This window comes from Culex quinquefasciatus, chromosome 3 (genome assembly GCF_015732765.1).
Source record: "Culex quinquefasciatus strain JHB chromosome 3, VPISU_Cqui_1.0_pri_paternal, whole genome shotgun sequence".
NCBI classification, from domain to species: Eukaryota; Metazoa; Arthropoda; class Insecta; order Diptera; family Culicidae; genus Culex; species Culex quinquefasciatus.
In genome coordinates this window covers 39,740,231-39,763,549 of record NC_051863.1, presented here as the reverse complement: position 1 = coordinate 39,763,549, position 23,319 = coordinate 39,740,231, and the positions used below count along the sequence as shown (strand labels likewise).

General features: G+C 34.5%; 2 protein-coding genes across 5 annotated transcripts in view; one reads left to right on the top strand and one right to left on the bottom strand.

The window, feature by feature from the left end:
* LOC6049643 (connectin) overlaps nt 1–21,296 on the bottom strand; it is a 438,570-nt gene extending 417,274 nt beyond the window's left edge. For 2 of the 4 annotated variants that reach the window (XM_038265772.1, XM_038265771.1), the window contains exon 1: nt 20,963–21,295. The gene's annotated coding sequence lies outside the window, so the exon portion shown is untranslated. Of the gene's footprint in view, nt 1–11,634; nt 11,807–20,962 lie in introns of all 4 variants that reach the window. The other 2 variants (XM_038265774.1, XM_038265773.1) reach the window with 2 other exon arrangements.
* LOC6051522 lies at nt 10,453–11,274 on the top strand. Its single transcript, XM_038265776.1, has 4 exons — nt 10,453–10,528; nt 10,598–10,762; nt 10,834–10,992; nt 11,053–11,274. Exons 1-4 carry the CDS (start codon nt 10,475–10,477, stop codon nt 11,212–11,214), a joined length of 540 nt encoding a protein of 179 aa, XP_038121704.1. The 5' UTR covers nt 10,453–10,474; the 3' UTR covers nt 11,215–11,274.
* Nucleotides 21,297–23,319: the final 2,023 nt, after the last annotated feature.

The following is a 23,319-nucleotide window of genomic DNA, read 5'->3' as shown; positions in this document are numbered from 1 at the left end:
GTATGTCCACGCATCTTTCCTTCCCTGTTGATTCTGTGAAATGTGATCCGTTCTCAGAATTTGTCTCTGCGGTTAATGCAACGCAGTAGGCCTGGCCGCTTTAATTTTTGCAATACATGGTCGGGGTTACTCGGATGTAATGCAATCATTAATATTGACAAGAAAGGACTTGGGGCGTAATCTAACCACATGTTCTTCCAGGATGCTTTCTTCGGACTGGCTGCGCTTGTATTCGATTAGATTAGATTAGATTAGCTACAATTTTTTTCAAAAGTTCAAAAAGTTTCAACATAGATTTCCACAAACATAAAAATAAAAAAAAAACTACTTTTCGTATGCTAACTTGCTTACTCCCTGCCGTGTTGCGTTTAGCTTCGAACGCAACCATTCTCGGCTTGTCGTCCTTTTTGCTCAAGACACGTTATTTATGGTTGTGGCGTTGCGGGTTTCTTGGCACAATATATCTAGTCTCTCTGAATCGTGGAAAACATGGCGGTGCAAGGAAACTAAAAAAAAGCGGCAATTCCAAAAAGTGGAGCGAATTTTCCGCAAAAGTTTCACTTTTGTTCTACACAAATTTAAGGGACGTGCGCTTTGAAACATGTTAAGAGTTCAATTATTTTAGGTAAAACTGAATATCCAAACAAAAAAATATCACCTTTTCACTTGTTTTAAATTTTAACTTCAACTCTAAGGGCTAAGGCCAACTCGTGACAAAGCCATCCAACATGAAAGCTCTCCCAGTGCAATTTCTGACAATTCCCCGGCGTTGCAGTTTCGCTAATTGGACACCCCGAGACAGGAAGCGCCCGACGACGACCATTGTTGCTCGGACAGCTCTCTACGGCAACAAAAAAAAAGAGAAGAGGAGGCGATAATTGAATGTCACTTGGGTTCAGGTCTGGGAAGCAACAAAAAAAAACGTGAGAGGAGAAACAACGAAGTGAAAAAGTGAGAGCCAGTTGAATTGCATTGAATGACATTAAAAAGTTTTATCCTCAGCTTTTTGGAAGCTGAAATGGGTTAAAAGTTTTGGAGCGAATTTAATTATTAAATATGGCTCCAAGGCACTTAGAGCGGGCAATAGAACATGCACACCCTTCAACCTGTTGGATTAGTTTGAAATGGATTTGAACTAGTTTTTAATTTAATTTGGCGACTTCAATTTGGAATGCTTCAAGAATTTTGATTCAAAATGGGCTCTTTTGATTATAATTAATTTTAACAATTTTCAACGACTTATTTTCAAAAACATTTGGCGATTTTACTCATGTTAAAAATCCCTTCTTCTTACTGCTCGATTATAGTGTTCAATCCCTAAAATCCATCATCATCAAATGCTTTCTTCAAGTACTTCCCACACCTTTCAAGGGATCACTATACAGTTTACAGTAAATATTCTAAAGCAAACAAAACTGTTTGCTCCCATTAAATAAGAGCACACGTTTCTACAGGAAACTCACATTGTACTATTCAACGGAATGAATTACCGAGAACCCGTTCAATGCCTTGAAATTGTGACTTTACAACAAATCATTAAAATATACCTGTCCAAAACCACAACCCTCTCCCCTAGCCAAAGTGCCGGTGCAATCCACCACTCAGCGCCCTCATCAGCTATTCCCGGCCATGCTTGCGCTCTTTCGATTGATCGCAAATCAAACGGAAATGCTCGTTCGTGCTGCCAGTACACCATCCACCCACCCAACTTCAGCTCGAGTTGTGTGCAAAGATAATCCGCTCAAATTGCGCTTCCATCCACCCCCGCATCGTGAATTCCGGATGGTGGTGGTGCCCTCGAGTCCCCGTGGATAAATGAAAAAATTTCACCATTCTTTGCGACTGCAAGCAGAAATATTTCACTCTCCGCTCCATTGTAACCGCAGGAAGGAGCTGATGCACCTAGACGTGGAAAACCTAGACGATTGGCGCTCCCACGGGAGCTTTTGAATGATGAATGGAAAGCTGCAAGAGTTGAAAAATAACTTCTAATTACGTTGAATTAGTGAGACCTTTGTATTTTGCCTCCAAAAGTTATTTGATTAAGTAAAAATAATATGCCAAATTCTTTCAAAGACATCCTACACACATAGGAAACAAGAGTTTTAATATCTGTCATCTAATCTAATCTAATCTAATCAGACCCTAGCGCAGCCAGCGCAGAGAGTGCCTTAGGTTAGATGACGCCTAGCCCTCTTCTTGTCATTTATTAACGTTTGTAGTGCGCCATTGCATCGGAATGCATTGAAACATCACAAGCGTTAAAGCGGCCAGGCCTACTGCGTAAAGCCGTATCGCAGAGATGATTCGTAATTGGGTTGAGTTTGAGCACTGAGTGTTCGAACAACAACACAATTCTGAATCGACAGGGGAGGAAGAAGCGTGGGGACACACCACCAATCACCATACGCTCCGAGATTTTGGTTGTATTCGTTGGGAGCACCATGCTTAGAAGGTTTGGTACCCCGGGACCCTCTGGGATGGGACATTGTATTTCCACGAATGCCCTGGACACTATTTGCCGTGGTTATAGCGCCACAAGCCATTTTGCATCATTAGTTTGTCCATATAATGTAACGGTATTCCTAATTCCAGTCCAAGTTCACCAAGTCGTCATGGCTTAGTGGTTAGCATTTTTGCTTACCAATCCAAAGGACGGGAGATCGAACCCCGCCTCGAGCGACTTTGATTTTTCGTTCATATTCATCATTTCAGATTTCTATGTTCTTAACTTTCTCGTTGGGAGCAGATGGGCATCGAACCCAGAACCTTTCGCTTATAAAGCGAACACCGTAACCAGTCAGCCACGGCCGCTCCTTAAGAGTTTTAATATCTGTCATAGTGGATTTACTACAAAAAATGTTATATTTTAAAACAAACGTTGCAGCAAGCTCGTACATCAATTTTGCCGTGTGAGCAATTCTCTACACAACCTTTTTTTTAATTTTATTGATTTTTTTTTATTCAGCTGAAACTAATTTGGTGCCTTTGGTTTGCCCAAAGAAGCCATTTTGCATCATTAGTTTGTCCATATAATTTTCCATACAAATTTGGCACCTCCATACAACAATGATATATGAAAATTCAAAAATCTGTACATCTTTCGAAGAAATTTTTTGATCGATTTGGCGTCTTCGGCGAAGTTGTAGGTATGTAAAAGGATTACAGTCATGCCTCGATTTAGCACCGAGACGTGCATAACCGAGGCACAGAGTTTATGGGATTTTGGCTCTATGAGAGACATTGGCTTTACCCTTATGAAAAGTTATCCAAACACCTAAAAAATATAGTGGAATCGAGATAATGTCAGCTATTTATTGCAATTATAAATACATAAAAAATTTCCCAAAAGTACGTATTTTCCTGTATGTTAAACATGTACTTTTTCCGAAAGAAAAAATAATTTAAAATAAAAAAAAAATATTATTTTTCTATATGGTTATCAAATGATCGGGATTTTTCATACATTTCGAAAGATATATTAAACATTTTTGAATATTCTTGAAATTTTCACATAACTTCTTATTTTCGAAAAATTACTAAATATTTCATTGTTTTAAAATATGGGTATCAAATGATGCGACATTTTTCATACATTGCGATAGTAATTATATTTTTTTAAATACTCAACATTTAAAAAAAACTACGTTCTTTCGAAAAAATGTACTCAAAATTTCAGTATTTTGCAATACTGGTATCAAATGATCGGAAATGTTTCATACATTTCAATTGTAATAATATTGTTTAAATTGAAAATTTTAGAATTTTAACAAAACTACGTCTATTTGAAAAAAAAAAATACTTTTCTTTTCAATGTGGGCATAACATTATTAAGATTTTTTCATACATTTCATTAGATTAAATTATCACAAAACTAAGAACTATTAAAAATACAAGACATTTTTGTTTTCATTAGGCCGTTGCAAATATTTTTCAAAGTTTGTGTCGCCCCCCCCCCCCCCTCCCCCCTTCAAAATTGGTCCGAAAAATCAGGGAGCAAAAAAAAATTATTTCAAAAATCTTCAAAATTTTAATAAAAATAGAAGTCAAATCATCAACTTCAAACAATCTAAAACGCATTTTTCTGCAGTTATAATCATATTTGGCATGTTTGGGCTGGATTAAAAGTGTTTTGATGTTTAATGAAATTTCAATGTACAGCACCGCAAAAACTTTTTTTTTCAATACTTAGGTATTTTGGAAACTAATGATTGTAAAACAACTGGGCAGGTGTAAAATGCATTTTTGAACACTTTATTCATTCAAATGTTAAAACCATGGCTTGTAAATTTGATGTTTAAACTTTTGTTTTGTTGTGAAAATTTTGAGTATTTCACAAAACAGATTTTTGCTATCGAAATGTTTGACAAATTTTCGATTTTTTTTGTAAAATACTGAAAATCTGAGTATTTTTTTCAAAAATACGTATTTTTGTGAAAATGTTAAGTATTTTTAAAATTGTATGTTTTAACTTACGAAATGTTTGAAAAATTCCGATCATTTGATACACATATTGTAAAAACTGAAATTTTCAGCATTCTTCCGAAAATACATAGTTTGTGAAAATTTTGAATATTCCAGAAACAATATTAATGCAATTTGTCTGCAAAATTTCCGATTATTTGATACCCATAATTTGAAAAATTTTATTTTTTAGTGTTTTTCCTAAAACACGTTTTTTAAAGTTTCTGAGTATTTAAAAAAATATGTTATAACTTTCGAAATGTATGAAAAATTCCGATTACTTGACATCCGTTTAGTTGAAACATCAATGTTGAGTATTTTTTGAGAAACATTGAATTTTCAAAATACAGAAAAAATACATATTTTGAGAAAAAAAAATGTAATTATAATTTCATTAGATATCTGACATCATCCCGACTCCAAAACACTAGATTTTTTAAAATTTGATTGGTTTTTCATAGGATTAAGCCAATGTTCCCCATATAGCCACAACCCAAGTAACATTTTAAGCTTTATCAAAGCTGTCAAAACCGCTATAAAACCTATCAGCCAAAACCAACATTAAAACCACCAAGTCGTAACAACCTCCCCAGAACCCCGATAAATCTCACTTAAAACCCAAAAGGACCTCCGCAAAAGGTTGTTACGGCCTATTTATAAAACCCACATAGGAGTTCAAGGCTTGACAACGAAATCCTAACAACCTCCTTAAAGCCTTGATAAGGCCTTTGTTAAAACCTTGTTAGGAGTTAGGGAAAATGACATTTCATACGTCTTCATGCGTCTTATGACAAACAGATTTTATTCTGGCAAAAAATAAGTCTTCGTCTTGCCAAATGAAATTATGGAGATGGTTGTCAAAAATGGTGATGATGATATGATAGATATTGGAGGTAATTGAAATAATTTCAAACCTTATTTCTCGAAATTGGTGGCTCAAATTCAGCTGCGGTTAAAATTTTATTGATGATTGTAGGGGAGATAGAGCCAAAAAAATCAACTCGCTTCATCAAAAATCATTATTTTGTAATCATAGTTTTTAATGTTAAAAAATATTGTGTTGCAAATCTTTGCAAAAAATGTTCAAATTATGTTTGAACTTCTGTGGCTATGCTAACGATGTCACAAATTCATCATAATTGTGTGTTTTCATCAAATTTATGATTTTTAATTTTTTTCTGCCAAGATGGCGGTCAATCATATTCAATCAGAGCACGCGTTTAGCGCCATATTTATGCACTGCTTTTTGGCCGCGATAAATGCTCTATTAGGAGCTTATGGTTTTAAGTGAGCTTTTTGCATGCCTAATGGCACTTGACAGCTACAACATCCTTGGTTTTAACAAAGCATGCGATAAAACCGTTTGGCATGGCATTGCCATCTGGTTTTCAAGCCTCTATTAAAACTTTCATAAAACCTTATTGAAAGCCAGTCGGCTTTTATTTTCTCCCGGTTTTATGTCCGAGGCATAAAACCTTGTTAGAGCCTATTAATTAGCTCTTGCTTGTTGGTTGCGGTGAATGCCCAAATAAAACTATTAAGCAATCAAGATGCTACAATAAAACCTTAATAAAACTTGGTGGTGGCTAGTTGGTTTGAAAATGTTACTTGGGAATCCTGCTTAACCGAGGCAACTACACGAATCATAACCGGGGCAGTGCAAAACCTAAGCATGCAAAACCGGGGCATGACTGTATAGTGTACACTTATGATAAAAATTTTGTTTTCTAAATCTCACCCAAACAACCCACCATTTTCTAATGGCGATATCTCATCAACGAATGGTTCGATTTTCAATGTTAAAATATGAAACATTCTCAAAATTTTCCGATCTTTTTCGAAAACAATATTTTATTCATTTTTTCAAATCAAGACGAACCTTTCAAAAGGGCCAAATATTCAACATTTCAATATTTGAAGTTTGTCCAAGCGACAGTCTTTTTAAGATTTTCGACGTTTTTGAACCATAAAAATTGGTGTCCCGATTTGCCCCACTTCCCGTTGACCTAGAGTGCTCATATTTCGGCAATATGCTAGTTTTATATGTACAAACAATCCCTGAAAATTTCAGGCAGATTGGTGAGGTCAATGGGTATGCTTTGCTTGAGGACTCACTCTTTAAACTAACACTCGTGCTTCTTAAGGTAATAGGGTGGTGCCTTAACACATGCTGTAGTGATTTAGAATTTTTAAATCCAAGATGGCGGCCAAAATGGCGGAGTTAAATTACTGAAAAAACGTAATTGGTATGCTAAAAAGCAATCAACAACTCAAATTTGATCAAAATGGGGTCACAGATGTCGAATGTTATGTTTAAAATTATAAAATAAAAAAATGCGAAGTTTTTTATTTGTTTTTGATTCAATCATATGAAGTCCTATACAATCCTGTTTGCACTTGTATTTCCATAGAAATTTTTGAAGTTTTTTGAAAAAAAAAAACATTGTTTCTCCTCTTGATTTTTTTGAGGGTGGCAAAAACTTTAAAAAATATTTGTACCTTATTAGACAAATACATTTAATTATTTTTTTTATAATTTAACTATCAAGTTCTCAATAACAATTTATCGTAAGATCACGATAACTAATGAAGGTTACAAGCAACCCACTTATGTTCATTAATCATAATTTTGTAATTGTTTGCTCTACAATTGTGTAAACATTGTAACACTTTAAAAAAAACCTTGTCAAGTTAGAAAAATACATACAAAGAATTTTTAAATGATTGTTTTGTTCCAAATGAAAAAAAAAGATTTTTTTTACAATTAAGTATAGTAAAAAACATAGTTTTCGAAAATATATTTTTTTCAATAATAAATAGTTTTTTCAGAATTCTGAGTACGCCAATAAATCTTATTTTACATAAAAGTCCCATTGACACAAAATTTCTAAGCTATCACTATTTTAAGCTGTAAATTATCGACAAACGCATTAAAAAATGAAAGGAGTCGTACCGCCCTTTCGTCACAAGATATCAAAAACCCGATTGATTATCTCCAAGAAGTGAAATTGAGGTTTTCTTACAAAATGATGAAACTCCGATAAAAATATTGGAACAATTTTATTTTTCAGTAAATCAATGATACCACCCAGTAAGAATTAGACCTAAAACTTCGAATCTTTTCAGGCTAAATCACGAATTTCATTTTTTTTTAATTTCAGAAGTATATTATGGGTCGCAAGATTATTATATAAATGTAGAAAAACATATTGGATACACAGTATTTAAAAAAAGGTTCTCATTCTGCACTTCTAATCACTTATTTTGAATTTTCAATCATCCACAAAATAATAAGATCAATTCGTTGCAACATTCTCTGAACACAATACAACACGATTTTTTTTGAAAACGTCCTATAAGCATATGACACACAAAAGCTTTGAGGACCTTTTCAAAAAAAAAAAAAAACTCCAGACATGCATTTTATTATATTCCATCAGCTCCTATTTAAAGCTTTCTAATTTATGTTTTTAATTTTTCTTTTTTTGCTTTTTTTTTAATTTTCTAAAACTAGGGGTTAAATAGTCATACTCAATAAGAATAAAATTTGTTGAAAGTTATAGCATTTGTACCTTTTTTATCTTTTCAGTTACCAAATGTTGTTGATTTTAAATTCAATTGAAAAAAAAAAATAAGTGGTAAGAAAACAGCACTTCATGTGCATTGCACAGTGGGCGAAATGGAACCCAAAATCGGACTTAATTGAACGCGGCTAATTCTCTGGTATGAAAAATAGTGATTCTTATGTAAAAAAAAAAACCCAGGGAATCAATTATTGCTAATGATTTCATCCACCGCACGAGACAGCAAAGGGTACATTTTGCCTCAAGTCCCCATTTTGTTTGCATCTTTTCTTGATAATCTGTCTGTATTTAGAGCGGAGCAATTCTCTACCAAAACCGGAAATGGATTTTATTTGTATTTTTTTATTTCGCTCAAACTTTGTGGGGGTTCACCCATACAAGTCTCCATACAATTTTGGCTGCTGTCCATACAAAAATGGTATGTAAATATTCATACAACAGTAACTTTTGAGTTAATTTTCTGATGAATTTGGTGTCTTCGGCAAAGTTGTAGGTATTTTTGAGGACTTTTGAGAAAAAATAGGTACACGGAAAAAAATTGCAGATTTTTTAATCATTTTTTTTACTAAAACTCAATTTCCCAAAATATGTATTTTTTGATTTTCGAGATTTGTTTAAGGGGACAAAAATCCGCAACTTTTGAGCCATAGAGAAACATGGTCAAAAAATCTGCCGCCGAGTTATGAATTTTTGAAAAATAGTGATTTTTGGAAAAAATCGAAGTTTCATGCAAAATCAAATTTGACATTATTTTTTAATGCAAAATTGAATTTGCAATCGAAAAGTACTTTACAGATTTTTTGATAACGGGCTCCGTTTTCAAGATATAGCCACCGAAAGTTTGATTTTAGCGAAATATTTGCAGTTTTTCGATTTTTAAAAATAGTGACCTTGAGTGACCATTTCTAAAAATATATTTTTTTAAAGTTCAGAAAATTTGCTATAAAATTGTCAAAGAGACATTGAAGATTGGACCTCGGGTTGCTGAGATACAGCCGCTTTAAGAAAAAGAATCACGAAAATTGAAGTTTTCAAAATCTCACCAAACAACCCACCATTTTCTAATGACGATATCTCAGCAACTTATGGTCCGATTTTCAATGTTAAAACATGAAACATTCGTGAAATTTTCCGATCTATTCGAAAAAAATACTTTGATAATTTTCAAATCAAGACTAACATTTTAAAATGGCCAAACATTGAATATTTTGCCCATTTGAAATGTTAGTTTCGGTTTAAAAATTTTGAAAGTATTTTTTTCGAAAAGATCGGAAAATTTCACGAATGTTTCATGTTTTAACATTGAAAATCGGACCATTAGTTGTTGAGATATCGACATTAGAAAATGGTGGGCTGTATGGGTAAGACTTAGAAAACTTAAATTTTCGTGTTTCTTTTGGTGTAAACCGCTGTATCTCAGCAACCCGAGGTCCAATCTTCAATATCTTTTAGACAATTTCATAGCAAATTTTCTGAACTTTCCTAAAAAAAATATTTTTAGAAATGGACAGCAGCCAAAATTGTATGGAGACTTGTATGGGTGAACCAATGACGCAAAATAACTTATTTGTTCATAGGGAAGGCCTCCACAAAGTTTGAATCAAATAAAAAAATAACAAAAAATAAAAATGGTCGAAATCGGCCGATTTCGTAGAGAGTTGCTCAGCGGTGACTTTATGCGGCCATCCAAAATGCACTCTTTTTATTTAGTTTAATTTCTATATTAACATAAATGTGTCAAACTATCAAGTTCAAATCAGCATTTTTGTGTATAATTGACTGATCTTTACGTTAAAAATATTTTTAGATTTTTTTAAATCTGACCTAACATTTGAAAACGGCCAAAACTGCTTTTATAGCGGAATTGGGGTTAAATGGATCTTAAATGATTTTTGCGGTGTAAGTGGTTATTTTTTCAGAATTTTGGACATTTTCACATAAGTTAAGTGCATTTTGGATGGCCGCATAAAGCCTCCGCTCTAAATACAGAACGATTTTCTAGAAAAAGTGTAAAAAATGGGAGATTGGGCAAAATTAACCCTTTGCCGTTTTGTGGGGTGGATGAAACCATCACCAATCGATTCCTCGGATTTTTTACATAAGAAACACTGTTTTTCATACCAGAGAATTAGCCGCGTTCAATGAAGTCCGATTTTGGGTTCCATTTCGCCCACTGTGCATTGCATGTGAATGGTATAGAATATGTAGCAAATTTAATAAAAATCAACAAGTCGTTACTCCGGAAGGTGTTACAACGTAGCTGAAATGTGTAACTGCTTATCGCAAACTGCACGCAACCCGGACGCCTGATGCCACGTGTATCCAAATGAACCAGCTCATTTTCAATGTATTAAAAGCTATAAATTTATCCCCAATTGATTAGCGCTTACCTAGTCAACTTTTGTTCGTGCTACAAAGTGGTGAAAATGCATTGCAGTAATGTTTTGATAATTTGCGGAACCTTTATTTTTTTGGCTAAGGTTTTATTTTATGATTTTTTTTTGTCTACTTTTTGGTCAAAATGAGATTTTGTTTTATTTTTCTGTTAGGGCGAATACGTCGTGGAGTTCACCGACTACGGTGGTGACTGTGAAAATGGAAAGCCCATGCCGAACGTGGACTTTTCCGACCTCGAAACCGTGGAGGATGAAGACGGGAATGGCTTCCTGACCGGGAAGATTGTGTTCAAAAGCGAGTACAACGACCCGATTGAGGTGAGTCAAACTACACATTTTTTATAGTTTTTGAATAATTCACATAAATGATATATTAAATCATACTTTAGTTAAAAGTGTACACGGAACGTCAAAAGCAGGGCGCTTGGACCGCCGGTGAAATCTCGCGAGATGTGTTGAACATGTGTCCGCTGCTGACGGCCCCCTCGGAACCGTGGCACCTCTTTACCTCGGCCATGAAGCATCAGGAGTGTCCCTTTCCGGCAAATGTTAGTAAATTGGCGATTTCACAAAATACTTATCATTAAAATAAAACTTTCATCCGGCAGCACGAGGAAACGTTCAACATGCTGCCCCTGGGGGACATCAACATGCAGTTCCCGGACACGTTTGCCGGCAACTGGCGCCTGTTTGCCGAGGTCACCACCCCGCGGGAAGGCGTCAAGGTGACCGAGTGCATGCGGATTGGGTTTTTGATTAAAGAAACTTGATACGGGTGTGGTGAGTACCAGAGCATGCATGGTAGCAATAAAAATATTTTAAAAGAAAAAGTTACTATATATTTCAAGAAAAGAACTTTCGAAATATTGAAAAGCTTTTATTTCGACCGTTGGTTTTACAATTTAATTACAATTTGTTTAGATGTAAGTTCTTTTCGAAGCAGCTGGATTAGGTAAGCTTTCATCAAAACTTCGACTCCAGCTTCGCCAGATTTCTCAAGATAAATCCGAAAGCAATGATAGCCATTCATGTATCAAACATACAGCCCCAACTGCAGTAACCCGTAGACTGCATCCGATGCAACATAGTTTAGCACTCTAGCCTAGCTTTACGGAATACTGCACGTGCACAAAGAACATAATCAACGAGTAGAGCGCGAGCGCGCGCAAATTCCACCTCACAGAACATACCTGCTTCTGACGAGGCAGACTGCTGCAATTTCCTTCCAGCGGTCTATTCAGGGAAGAGGAATTGAAACGCCAGCGTAATTGGATTGTTCACCAGTTTTCCAGCCGGATTCAGTTCCTCGAAGAAGAGTTCCCCGTGAATGGCGGCGAACAAGTGAGCCTACCACCTGAGCAGCTGGGCGAGAAATGAGATGATTACTTAACAAGAGAGAGATAAAGGAAAATAGTCGAGTTGAGTCGTAGTCAATTGCAGACCTATTCACTGGCCATTATTACCTGGTAGGGTGTTTTCACGCAAATAAAAAAAAAAAAAAACAGGGTTATATTACATCCGAAAATGTTTACGTCAGTTGTCACTTTTTCGTCTAAATTGAGGTAAATTCACAACATAATTGAGGAAATATTTAACCTGAGTAATTCTCTGAGTTGACGGTCATTAGATTTTTTGTATTTTTTAATCCGGCTGAAACTTTTTATAACAAAAATTCACGAAAGTTTCATATGGTAACTTTGAAAATCGGACCATTAGTTGCTGAGATATCCAGATTCGAAAATGGTGGGTTGTTTGGGTGAGACTTGGAAAACATCAATTTTCCTGTTTATATACCTTTGCATGGCAATATCTCAGCAACTAAAGGTCGTATCAATAAAGTTCAAAAAAGCAAAATATAGAGAATTATTTTTTTTATTTTTATTTTTTTTTAAAGTGAATAAACATGTGCGCTAATTCAAAAAAAAATGAAAAACTGCGACTACTTTCAAAAAAGTCACTTAAAAATGTCTTTAACTTGAAAACGGTGCATTTTATCAAAATTATACTGAATTACTTTTTGATTCAATATTTTACATCGAAAAATGAAATAGAAAAATTTTGGCGACCAATATTTCAATTTTTTTAAAATCAGTATTGATTCAAAAATTTATAACTCGTTCAAAGATTTTTTGCACAACCTGAAAATTTCTGAAAAGTTGGCATTTGATGTCATCTAGGTAATCTAGGTAAAACAAATCAAAAAATTAAAAAATATTCAAAAATATTGTTTTTTTTTTGCAAATTTAGTTTTTATGACCAAAATTTTAATTATAAATAAAAAAAAGGTTTACCGTGTATCACTTTTTTTTTCAGTGTAGTCCTTATCCATATCTACAACATTGCCGAAGACACCAAATCGATCAAAAAATTCTTCAAAAGGTACAGAATTTTAAATTTTTATGCATCATTTTTGTAAGGAAAGCTGCCAAATTTGTAAGGAAATTTATATGAACATGAACATATGAACTAATGATGACCGATTCTTCGGCTCCTTTTAAAAAAAAATCCAATTTTTTTTCAGCGTTTTGGCTGTAGTGGCAAAATAAAAGAAAAAACCACCCAATGTTATAACATATTTGGAAAGATAATTGATTTTCCTAAAAAGAAATCTCGTGCAGAATTAACCATATAGTACCAGTGCTTCTCCTGAAATAAAAATGTAGCGTAACGGGACAGCATCGTAAAACTGGACTTTTAAAAGGCACACAACAAAAATCGCTACAGTTTTGCCAGTTTGATTTATAAAAACTTTTGCTCTTCTACACATTATCACAAATTAAAAAACCAATCTTTTGCTCCTTGAACTGAAAGAATTGGTTGAAATTTGAGTTTTTGCCAGCCATTTCTTTTCGTGACGGGACAACGAAAGGAGCAGATTTATGAAAAAAAACTCCTCTCCCGTTCAATGGCTTGCAGACCACATTTGGTCAATATTCTTGGCTTTTAAGGTAAGAAAACGCATTTAAAGCACATTGCAATTATTAATAATAAAAATGATTTTTTTGTTACATTAAAAATCACATTGAAAATTAAAAAATGTGAAATTTTCGTGTAGCTTCGCTAAGAATCGGTCTGAAATGGCTTCTTTGGGCATATCGAAGGCACCAAAAAAGTTTCAGTCGGCTTGAAAAATATAAAAAAAAATCAAATGACCGCAACCTAAGAGAATTGCTCATTAAATTTCCAAAATTACGGGTTGTTGAATTGTTGTTTTAAATTATTTTTATTCTTATAATTCCTTTCAATTTATGGATGCATATTGCATCAATCATCTGTCCAAGCGTCTTCTGGAAAAATATATTAAAAAGTTAGAGAAACCTTGAATATTAGTAAAATTTGAACTTTTTTTTTGCCCCCTGATTTTTATGGCCGACTTTTAAGGAAAGTGAGGGGAAGGGGGGTGGGGGGGGGGGGTTTACAAAAACTATAAATAGCATTTTTAATTTTAATTTTGATAATATAATTAAGATAATTACTTTATTTCAATAATTAATTAAAAATTAGTTCTTAATTTTTCCTGCACACATATTCAACAAATCTCTAAATTTTGAAGTACTTGGCATCTTTTATTTACTTGATTTTCCGAAAAAAAATGCATTGGGAAAAAAAATTCAATGACCGTAAATAGGGGGAGAGGGGGTAATATGCACCCCCGGGGCAAAATGCACCCCCTGCTTTTCTCGGTATTTGGAAGAATTTTCCGGGGAAAAAATCATAGAAATTGGAAGCTTAACACTGCTAAACTATGCTGGAAAAATTTGAGCGTCGTAGTGTAAAAACAGCTTAAGTTATTTGCAAAACTTTAAAATGTTGTGTTTTCATCTAATTTTCATTGAAGTTTCTTTATGATTTTTGGACAATATAAAAAACATTTATTGTTATTGTAAATGTTGAGGTGTATAGATTTTGCCATAAGCTTCACTATTCTGTAGATATATGAGTCCAAAAACATCAAAAAATGCATTTTTAATTAAATTTTCTGCAAAAAGCGTGGTCGGGGCAAAATGCACCGCTGTGAAGCTCCTTGTAAAAACAGCGGTGTCATCTAGTGGTGACTAGTGAAAACTGCTTTTACCCGGTGCATATTGCCCCATGTTGTGGTGCATTTTGCCCCGTTGTTGTAGTGCAATTTGCCCCAATGTTGCGGTGCGTATTGCCCCGCATGGTTGTTTGAAATGAATCAGAAATGTTTTTAAAAATTTGATATTTTCGAACAATTTTGAGGTTTTTTAAGACTTTTTCACATGGATGACGAAGAATAATAGTTGTTTAAGAACATCGAACAAAATTCTTCCACAGTAATGCTGTAATGGTTGAGAAATCACAGTTTTCCCTTAGGGGGTGCATATTACCCCCTCTCCCCCTAATAAAATTTAATTCAACAAGTAGCAGCACGAGTCGTACTTTTATCAAACAAGGTTAATCAAAATAAATAAATATTGAAAAATGACACAAGTGTTGAAAAGTTCAACTTTTCAGCACCCATTTCAGTGCTGAAAACTAGAACTTTTCAGCCGTTTCGTTTCTCCAGGAGGACAGGAAAAGTAGACAGTTTCATAGCGGAATTGCAAAAAATATTTTTTGTTGCTGCTTAATTTTTTTTGCGATTCTGACAAAAAAAAACTTATTGAATGGAGGAATTTTATGGCTAGCATCCATGTGTTAAGTGAATTCACAGTTCGAAACAAAAAAAAATTATTGAAAATTCTGCTACTAGTGCTGAAAAGTTCAACTTCACTGATATTGAAAGAAAATGATTTTCTATTCAATTATTTTTTGTAAATGAAATTAGGCCGTTTCAACGCTCGAAATATACAAGAAAAGTGAATTAAATCACGACGGAATTGCAAAAAAAGACTGTTTAAAACCTATGATTCCTATGCTCTATTTAATCAAAATATAGCAATCCTGCGGGTTTTCCTATGGGTAATTCTCTACCAACTCACACGAAATCGGGAAAAGTTGCCCCGACCCCTCTTCGATTTGCGTGAAACTTTGTCCTAAGGGGTAACTTTTGTCCCTGATCACGAATCCGAGGTCCATTTTTTGATATCTCGTGACGGAGGGGTGGTACGACCCCTTCCATTTTTGAACATGCGAAAAAAGTGGTGTTTTTCAATAATTTGCAGCCTGAAACGGTGATGAGATAGAAATTTGGTGTCAAAGTGACTTTTATGTAAAATTAGACGCCCGATTTGATGGCGTACTCAGAATTTCGAAAAGACGTATTTTTCATCGAAAAAAACACTAAAAAAGTTTTAAAAATTCTCCCATTTTCCGTTACTCGACTGTAAAATTTTTTGGAACATGTCATTTTATGGGAAATTTAATGTACTTTTCGAATCTACATTGACCCAGAAGGGTCATTTTTTCATTTAGAACAAAATTTTTCATTTTAAAATTTCGTTTTTTTTCTAACTTTGCAGGGTTATTTTTTAGAGTATAACAATGTTCTACAAAGTTGTAGAGCAGACACCGCCGAGACCTCGCCGAGACCTCGCCGAGATTTGGAGCACGATGGCAAAAACAGACACGTGTGTTCTGGATATTGAGCTGGGTTCTGGTTTATTTGGTGTGTCGACTCTGGTTACTGAAAATAAAAGATTAGAATAAAACTATTTTAGGTTAAACCAATATTTATTAAAAAATTATAATCATCAGAAAATGGCAAATGTTTGCGATAACTTTCCGAACTTCGCATTTTGTTGTAAACACGAACGTTTCAGTGCAACCAACTCGCGTAATATAACGTTAAGGTTGTTGTGTTTGCACTAGTTAAAATAGTTTCGTTCGATAGCACACATCATGCGGGCGAAATTCCTCCCCATGAACTCAGCGGTTTTAATATCATGTAGCATGAAGTGAATTGCGCTGAATATGGTTAACAATGAACACAAAAGTTTCAAAAAATTGACGAACTCAATTTTTCGATAACAATAAGATCAGTGTTGAAGTTCAAAGTTTTATTGCATGCAATTTTTGCTTGTGTGCAAAAGCGACGAACCACCCTAATTCTCTATACAAACTTTGGAGAAGAACCATTCAGCCCTGTCTAAATATTTTTGAAAAATTCAAAGTGCTTGTGACTCTGGAGACCCCAAACTTCAAGCTTCCCCTCCAGTTGAGTCTGCGCAGAATTTTTTTTGGTCGGTGTTATCGATATCAGGGATACCTTCTGACCGGACTTCTTATGCAAAATATGTAACTGTGCCAATTTTGGTTCTACTTAGAAATTAAATGTTTGAATCGCTAATAACTCGCCAGGGTTTACTCGGATCGTTTTTTAGTCTTAGACAAAGTTGTTTGTAATAAAATTTTACACAAGAATCTTACACGTGATGATAATCCGACACATTTACCGCACCCTTTTGGTGGAATTTAGATTTTTTAGCATTTCGCCATATTTAACATCAACGATCAAACTTTAACGATCAATAGCGACCTGAAACCTTAACCGATTTGGCTCAACATTGCCATAGTTACTTATACCTAAATAATCGAGCAAGATTTTCAAAAAAAAAAACAATTTTACTTGTTACCCTAGTGCACAGCAACCAAAAAACTAACCCAATCCTGCTAAACTTTGTAAAATTGTTGATTGTTAAACTTTGTTGTAAATTGTGTTTAAACAGTGCTTTATGGGATGATGAATCAAAAATTATAAGGAAACTTTCCGTAGTTTCGAAGATGGGTCATTCCTGGTCATATGGGTACACTTTTGGACTCGATCTACACCAAGTTGGACCAAACGTAAAAAGAAAGTTCATCTATCGATAATTAACAAAAATCCCTCTTTTTTTGCAACCACCCTATTTTTTGACGATTTTCCATAAAACTTTTTTTTGCTTGTAACTTCCCAACTACCTATAATATTAAAAGACTTTCTACTGGTTGCATTTTATAGGAAATTGTTCAAGGAAATGATAAAATTATAAAATGTCAACTCTCAATTGCCTTCCAATATTGTTTCTTTGCAGTTTATCGTTCAAAACATGGTTTTTGCCCATTTCTCAATTTAATTTTTATTTATTTGATCACCATCATGTTCCTCAGATAGTTTTAAATGAAAATCAATTAATACATATCTCAAACTAAACCAATCCGTTTCCTAGAAACAGCCTTTCCAAAATAATAAAAAAAAATCACAAAATCTCATATTACAGAAAACTCTTTTTAAAAATCAACTAAAAAGATGATTTTCAATCCTTGCTGAAAGTTTCCCGAAGATTTTGATGACTGAACTGAGTAAGAGACGTTTTATGTTCACAATTTTGCCATTCGCAGAGTTTGACAGTTCAAATTTGTGAACGTTTTTCTCTAAACAAGGAGTTGATTCACGTGTGCCACGATATCTCGAGATGGGATGGACCAAATTGGCTGAAAATCAGGGTGAAGACTCCCAAGGCATATCCCGTGTGCATGACGAAGCCCGATTTTGACGTTTTGCTTTTTAAAAAATACAATAATCAAAATCTGACGTTCTTTTAAATGAAAAATATTTAAATATTTTTTTCTTTTTTAAATTATGTTTTTAACATTCCAACGCTAAAGGATCCAAAAAAGTTGGAACGATGTTTTCGGTCGCAGATATTACAGATTTTTTCAGATCAAGTGTTGCAAAATTTTAGGATCATCTAGACATTCTTACAAATCACTGGAAACAAGAATCGTCCCGATTGGTTGAGTAAAGCCCGAGAACCAGCGAGTTGAAGTTACCGTTCCACCTTTTTTGGGAGACTTGGGCGTCCGTGTAAGTTGGACATGCGTTGGGCGTTCCAGTGTTAAAAATCGGTCTTAAAATAGCTATATCTCAGCAATGGTACATCCAAACGTCTTCATATTTATTTTGTTAATAGATGCAAATGTACATTTAAATGCCCTGCAAAAAGATTATGAAAAAGTTTAAATGTGTGCTCACATCAACCTCGGACATTTTTGACGATTTTCATGTATTTAACCCCTGAATCCACCTACGTGGTTGGTGCCTTCCGCACTGCTTACCAAATAAAAGCCACGGGCGTACAATTTTACGTAAATGTGCTAAATGGAAATTTAGCCCTTTGGCACTAAATTTCCATATCATCACCATTTCAGGCTGCAAATTCATGTTCTTAAATGGAAAGGGTCGTCCGTTACCCTCCGAATTCGCGATCAGGGACAAAAGTTACCCCTACATAAATCGAATATGTTTCTGGATAACTTTTTCCAATTTCTTGTGAGTTGGCGGAGAATTACCCCTAATGTATTTAGCCATAGCTGCAAGGAATCCCATATCAGTAAAATTAGTAAACTAAATTCCACATTTCGATGCCGGTGTGCTCTTTTGTACTTAGCTTACTGGGATTCCTGTCTAGTTAGTACAAGAGAGCACACGGGCATCGGTTTGTATACTAATAAGCACAACTTATAATCAAAAATTGATGTTGAAATAGTAAAAAAATAAACTAAAAAAGTACTTTCAGTTTTATAAACATAAGACTGTTGAGGTTACTTTTACTTTTTTACGTTCCGTGGAATTAACGTGAAATTTTGTGTTTCAGAATAATTAGTATAGTGATAATTGTAATTTTCGAGCGTGAAAAATCCTACAATTTCCCAAATCAAGTTTAAAATTTGGGTCCCAAGAAATTACACAAAAAAAACCTTCAATGTAATGATGAAATTCGATATTATCTGCTGATGTTCATGGATAAGACTCCGGTGAAAATAATTATCTAATGTAACTTACGAATTAGATTAAATATTTTTGGTATTTTTCAAGGTTTTTATTCAGTTGCTTTAAAAGATCCTTCTGTCACCAAACGATAAAAAAAGAAATAGTTGCAGAGACGCTCTATGAACCAGCCAATCACACAAACTATAAAATTGTTCTTTCGGTAAATAAAATGAACTGAATAGAACTGCCCAAGGGAAAACTTTGAGCATTTTAGCTTAAACTTGTTGTATTTATACACGAAATTCTAATTGAATGAAAATCATTATTAAGTGCCTAATTGCCAAACATTTTTTTCTTATGCTCTCACATTTGGCTGGACCATTGTGTGATCCTTGACCTGAAGAACTTGCTGCTGTAGCCGTTCGTTTTCAAAATACGACGATGGCTCAGTTTACAGCAGGTAGCATCACTGTGTGAAAATATAATCAATTTTTCAGCCTATTGATGGTTTGGTATAGCCATCCCTCATATTTCTGTTAATATTCAAAAAATCATGGCAAATCGATAATTGAACTTAATGATTCGCTTTTACCATCATTTGAAAGCATTTCTTACGTTCTTTCGAATGCTGTATCGAACAACTGCAAAATTTAACTTTTATAGCAAGTTTTTGAAGAAAAGCTTTGACCGTTGAAATCCACAAATTTGGAACCCTATTGTCTTACGTATGTAAACAAACATTGATTCTCTCCATGAGTACAAAATTTTATCAAAATAATGACTTCACACACTGAAATCAATGAAACTCCAGCTTAGTAATGTTTTATGAATGGCCTGATAACTTTTTTGTGAAAATATCAGTTAAATTCAAGTGTTCCACGATTGTGGGAGGTACAATAAAATCACACAATTATAGAACAGGCAATTTGGAGGAAGTGTTTTGCTGCTCTGAAGGAAATAGTCTTGAGCTGCAGTTTTTTTGTTTTAAAAGTACTACTTTTACTAGTGAAATTGCAAGAGAATACTCAAATAAAGGTCCTAAAAATAGTAGGGTCGACAGAAAATATGCATTTGGCGTGCTATTGACAAATTATCACAAAAGTGTTCCGAATTTGTGGGTGTTCCGAATATGTGGGATGACTGTACCATAGGGGGAACAAAACAATTTCCTAACACTTGGGAATGATTGGTTTAGTCTCCACTCTGAGTAAAGCAATTGATTTTTGCATGGTTCGTGTGAAACCCACTCCAGTAGAAAGGCGACATAAGCTTTAAAAATATTTTCAAGTGTTTCTTCAAACGGGAATGAAAAAATACTGTTTACATGAACATCAGCATTCTTGTACAACTCTTCCCTCAAATAGGCGGCGAATATCAAAAGCAACATCACAACAACAGTAAGCCATCGACCTTCCGTCCGTACAAACCGGAAGTCGCACGCCAACATATCGTCGCTGTCGTGCTAACTTGTCGCACGAGCATTTTGGGCCAAGTTGAGTTAAGAACGCCATTTTGTGCAGCTCACAATGCCTCACCTTTTGACCTTTACAAATCCCCAAAATTAGATTTCAATCCTGAGATATTCAATGAAAACCAAAAACTCCGTTTTTTGTTGTCACTTTTCACTTAGTTTCAATCTTGTCGTGCTATCTTGACACACCCTGAAAATTGATGTGAGTGCGACAACTGGCCAAAAGGATTTCAGGTCAGAACCCGTTTGACGCACGTGTTATTGTTTACATTGTGTGCTCTCGTTTTTGTTTATTCAAGGTTCAACACGTTTTTCTCGGATCGTCAAAAAACGACGTGCGCCAAGTTAGCACGACAGTCTCGATTTAGTACCTCTAACCACATTCACTCACCCGCAGATCGATGCGTTGAACACGTCAACACTCGGCAAATTATTGCATTACACACGCAAACCCTGCACGCACACACAAACACACCTGAACGGCAAAACACAACCGCTTGTAGTACCACCGCACTAGTACGACAGCTGGCGACGGGGGATCTCCCGGAAGCAAAACACCGACACCGACACGAAACTTCCGGAAATGTTCCACGCGACCACGACGACGGTCACCAACCCACACGCAAGTCGTAACGCTCCGACGATTCCCAACCGACTGACTTGATAATCCACCGGAGCTGCTGGAAGCTCGTCGGAACAAAATCCCGAGACGGCGGAAGCGGGTGGAACCGGCCACCTTCCGCCATCGCGACCGGTGCATCGCCAGGTCACCGGGACCGGTCAGGCGCAGTCACCGCGAGCGGGTGCTTCGGAATGTCGCGCGACGCCCGGAACCTGTTGCACGATACAAAAAGTGGTGGCGTCGCGTGACACGTTACCTCATCCCTTAAGTTTGGAGCGTTCGCTCCCGGGAGAGAGAACCTTTGTATTCACTCTCCGGAGAGTGAGTTCCACCACTCCAAGCTCCGACCTTGCCGTTAACCCGAAGACGATTCTCCGCAGTTCGTCGAAGTGGTCCTCGGCCGAAGATCCGGATCGTCGGATGCTGGCGAGCTTGTGACACAGTTCTTTGTCTGCCGGTGTTGTCGGACAAAACCGGGGAGTAGTGGGTAGTTGGGCAGCTCAACAAGTTGTGCCTGTCGGGCTTGCGGCGGCTTCCTTGGAAGGGTAGGGGAAACTCCCCATGGGGGTTTAGGGGAGGGTGGGCATCGGACATTGGGTCGATTTTCCTTTGCCTGCAGATCTAATTGGTTGCGTGTAGCAACTGAAGGTGTCACACACACACGCACTTACACTGAACATGATGTTTCAGCGGTGGGGCAGCAGTGTGCCTGTCTGTCTGTGTGTGTGTTTGGACGGTGCAATGTATCAATTACGGTGAACACGTCGATGAGGCAATCGTGTTAGTTGATCAGCAATTCAATTTGATGCACGCATCTTCGATTAAGCAATATTGGGTACAATTGGTGACACAGTGACTGGGTTTTGAATGTTTTATTTTCAACGCACAATCACAGACAAGTAGAAATGTAAGCACGAGTATTGTTACCAAAGCCTAATACCAAAAGTGAAAAAAAACCTAAAAACATTAAAATTATATAGCTTAAAAACTTTTAAACTTTTAATTTTTTAAACTTTAAAACTTTAAAACTTTAAAACTTTAAAACTTTAAAACTTTAAAACTTTAAAACTTTAAAACTTTAAAACTTTAAAACTTTAAAACTTTAAAACTTTAAAACTTTAAAACTTTAAAACATTAAAACTTTAAAACTTTAAAACTTTAAAACTTTAAAACTTTAAAACTTTAAAACTTTAAAACTTTAAAACTATAAAACTTTAAAACTTTAAAACTTTAAAACTTTAAAACTTTAAAACTTTAAAACTTTAAAACTTTAAAACTTTAAAACTTTAAAACTTTAAAACTTTAAAACTTTAAAACTTTAAAACTTTAAGACTTTAAAACTTTAAAACTTTAAAACTTTAAAACTTTAAAACTTTAAGACTTTAAGACTTTAAGACTTTAAGACTTTAAGACTTTAAAACTTTAAAACTTTAAAACTTTAAAACTTTAAAACTTTAAACTTTAAAACTTTAAACTTTAAGACTTTAAGACTTTAAAACTTTAAAACTTTAAACTTTAAGACTTTAAGACTTTAAAACTTTAAAACTTTAAAACTTTAAAACTTTAAGACTTTAAAACTTTAAGGCTTTAAAACTTTTTTAAACTTTAAAACTTTAAAACTTTAAAACTTTAAAACTTTAAAACTTTAAGACTTTAAGGCTTTAAGACTTTAAGACTTTAAGACTTTAAACTTTAAAACTTTAAACTTTGCTTTAAAACTTTAAAACTTTAAGACTTTAAAACTTTAAGACTTTAAGACTTTAAAACTTTAAAACTTTAAGACTTTAAGGCTTTAAGACTTTAAGACTTTAAGACTTTAAAACTTTAAAAACTTTAAGACTTTAAAACTTTAAAACTTTAAGACTTTAAAACTTTAAAACTTTAAACTTTAAAACTTTAAGACTTTAAACTTTGACTTTAAGACTTTAAACTTTAAAGACTTTAAAACTTTAAAACTTTAAAACTTTAAAACTTTAAAACTTTAAAACTTTAAAACTTTAAAACTTTAAATCGTTAAAACTTTAAAACTTTAAAACTTTAAAACTTTAAAACTTTAAAACTTTAAAACTTTAAAACTTTAAAACTTTAAAACTTTAAAACTTTAAAACTTTAAAACTTTAAAACTT

Excerpts from the sequence above, each read along its gene's own strand:
- LOC6051522 (XM_038265776.1), top strand. The coding sequence starts at position 10,475 with ATGCATTGCAGTAATGTTTTGATAATTTGCGGAACCTTTATTTTTTTG. Across the intron at positions 10,529-10,597 it reads CCTTTATTTTTTTGGCTAAG|GGCGAATACGTCGTGGAGTT; the intron begins GTTTTATTTTAT and ends TTTTTCTGTTAG. Across the intron at positions 10,763-10,833 it reads AGTACAACGACCCGATTGAG|TTAAAAGTGTACACGGAACG; the intron begins GTGAGTCAAACT and ends ATCATACTTTAG.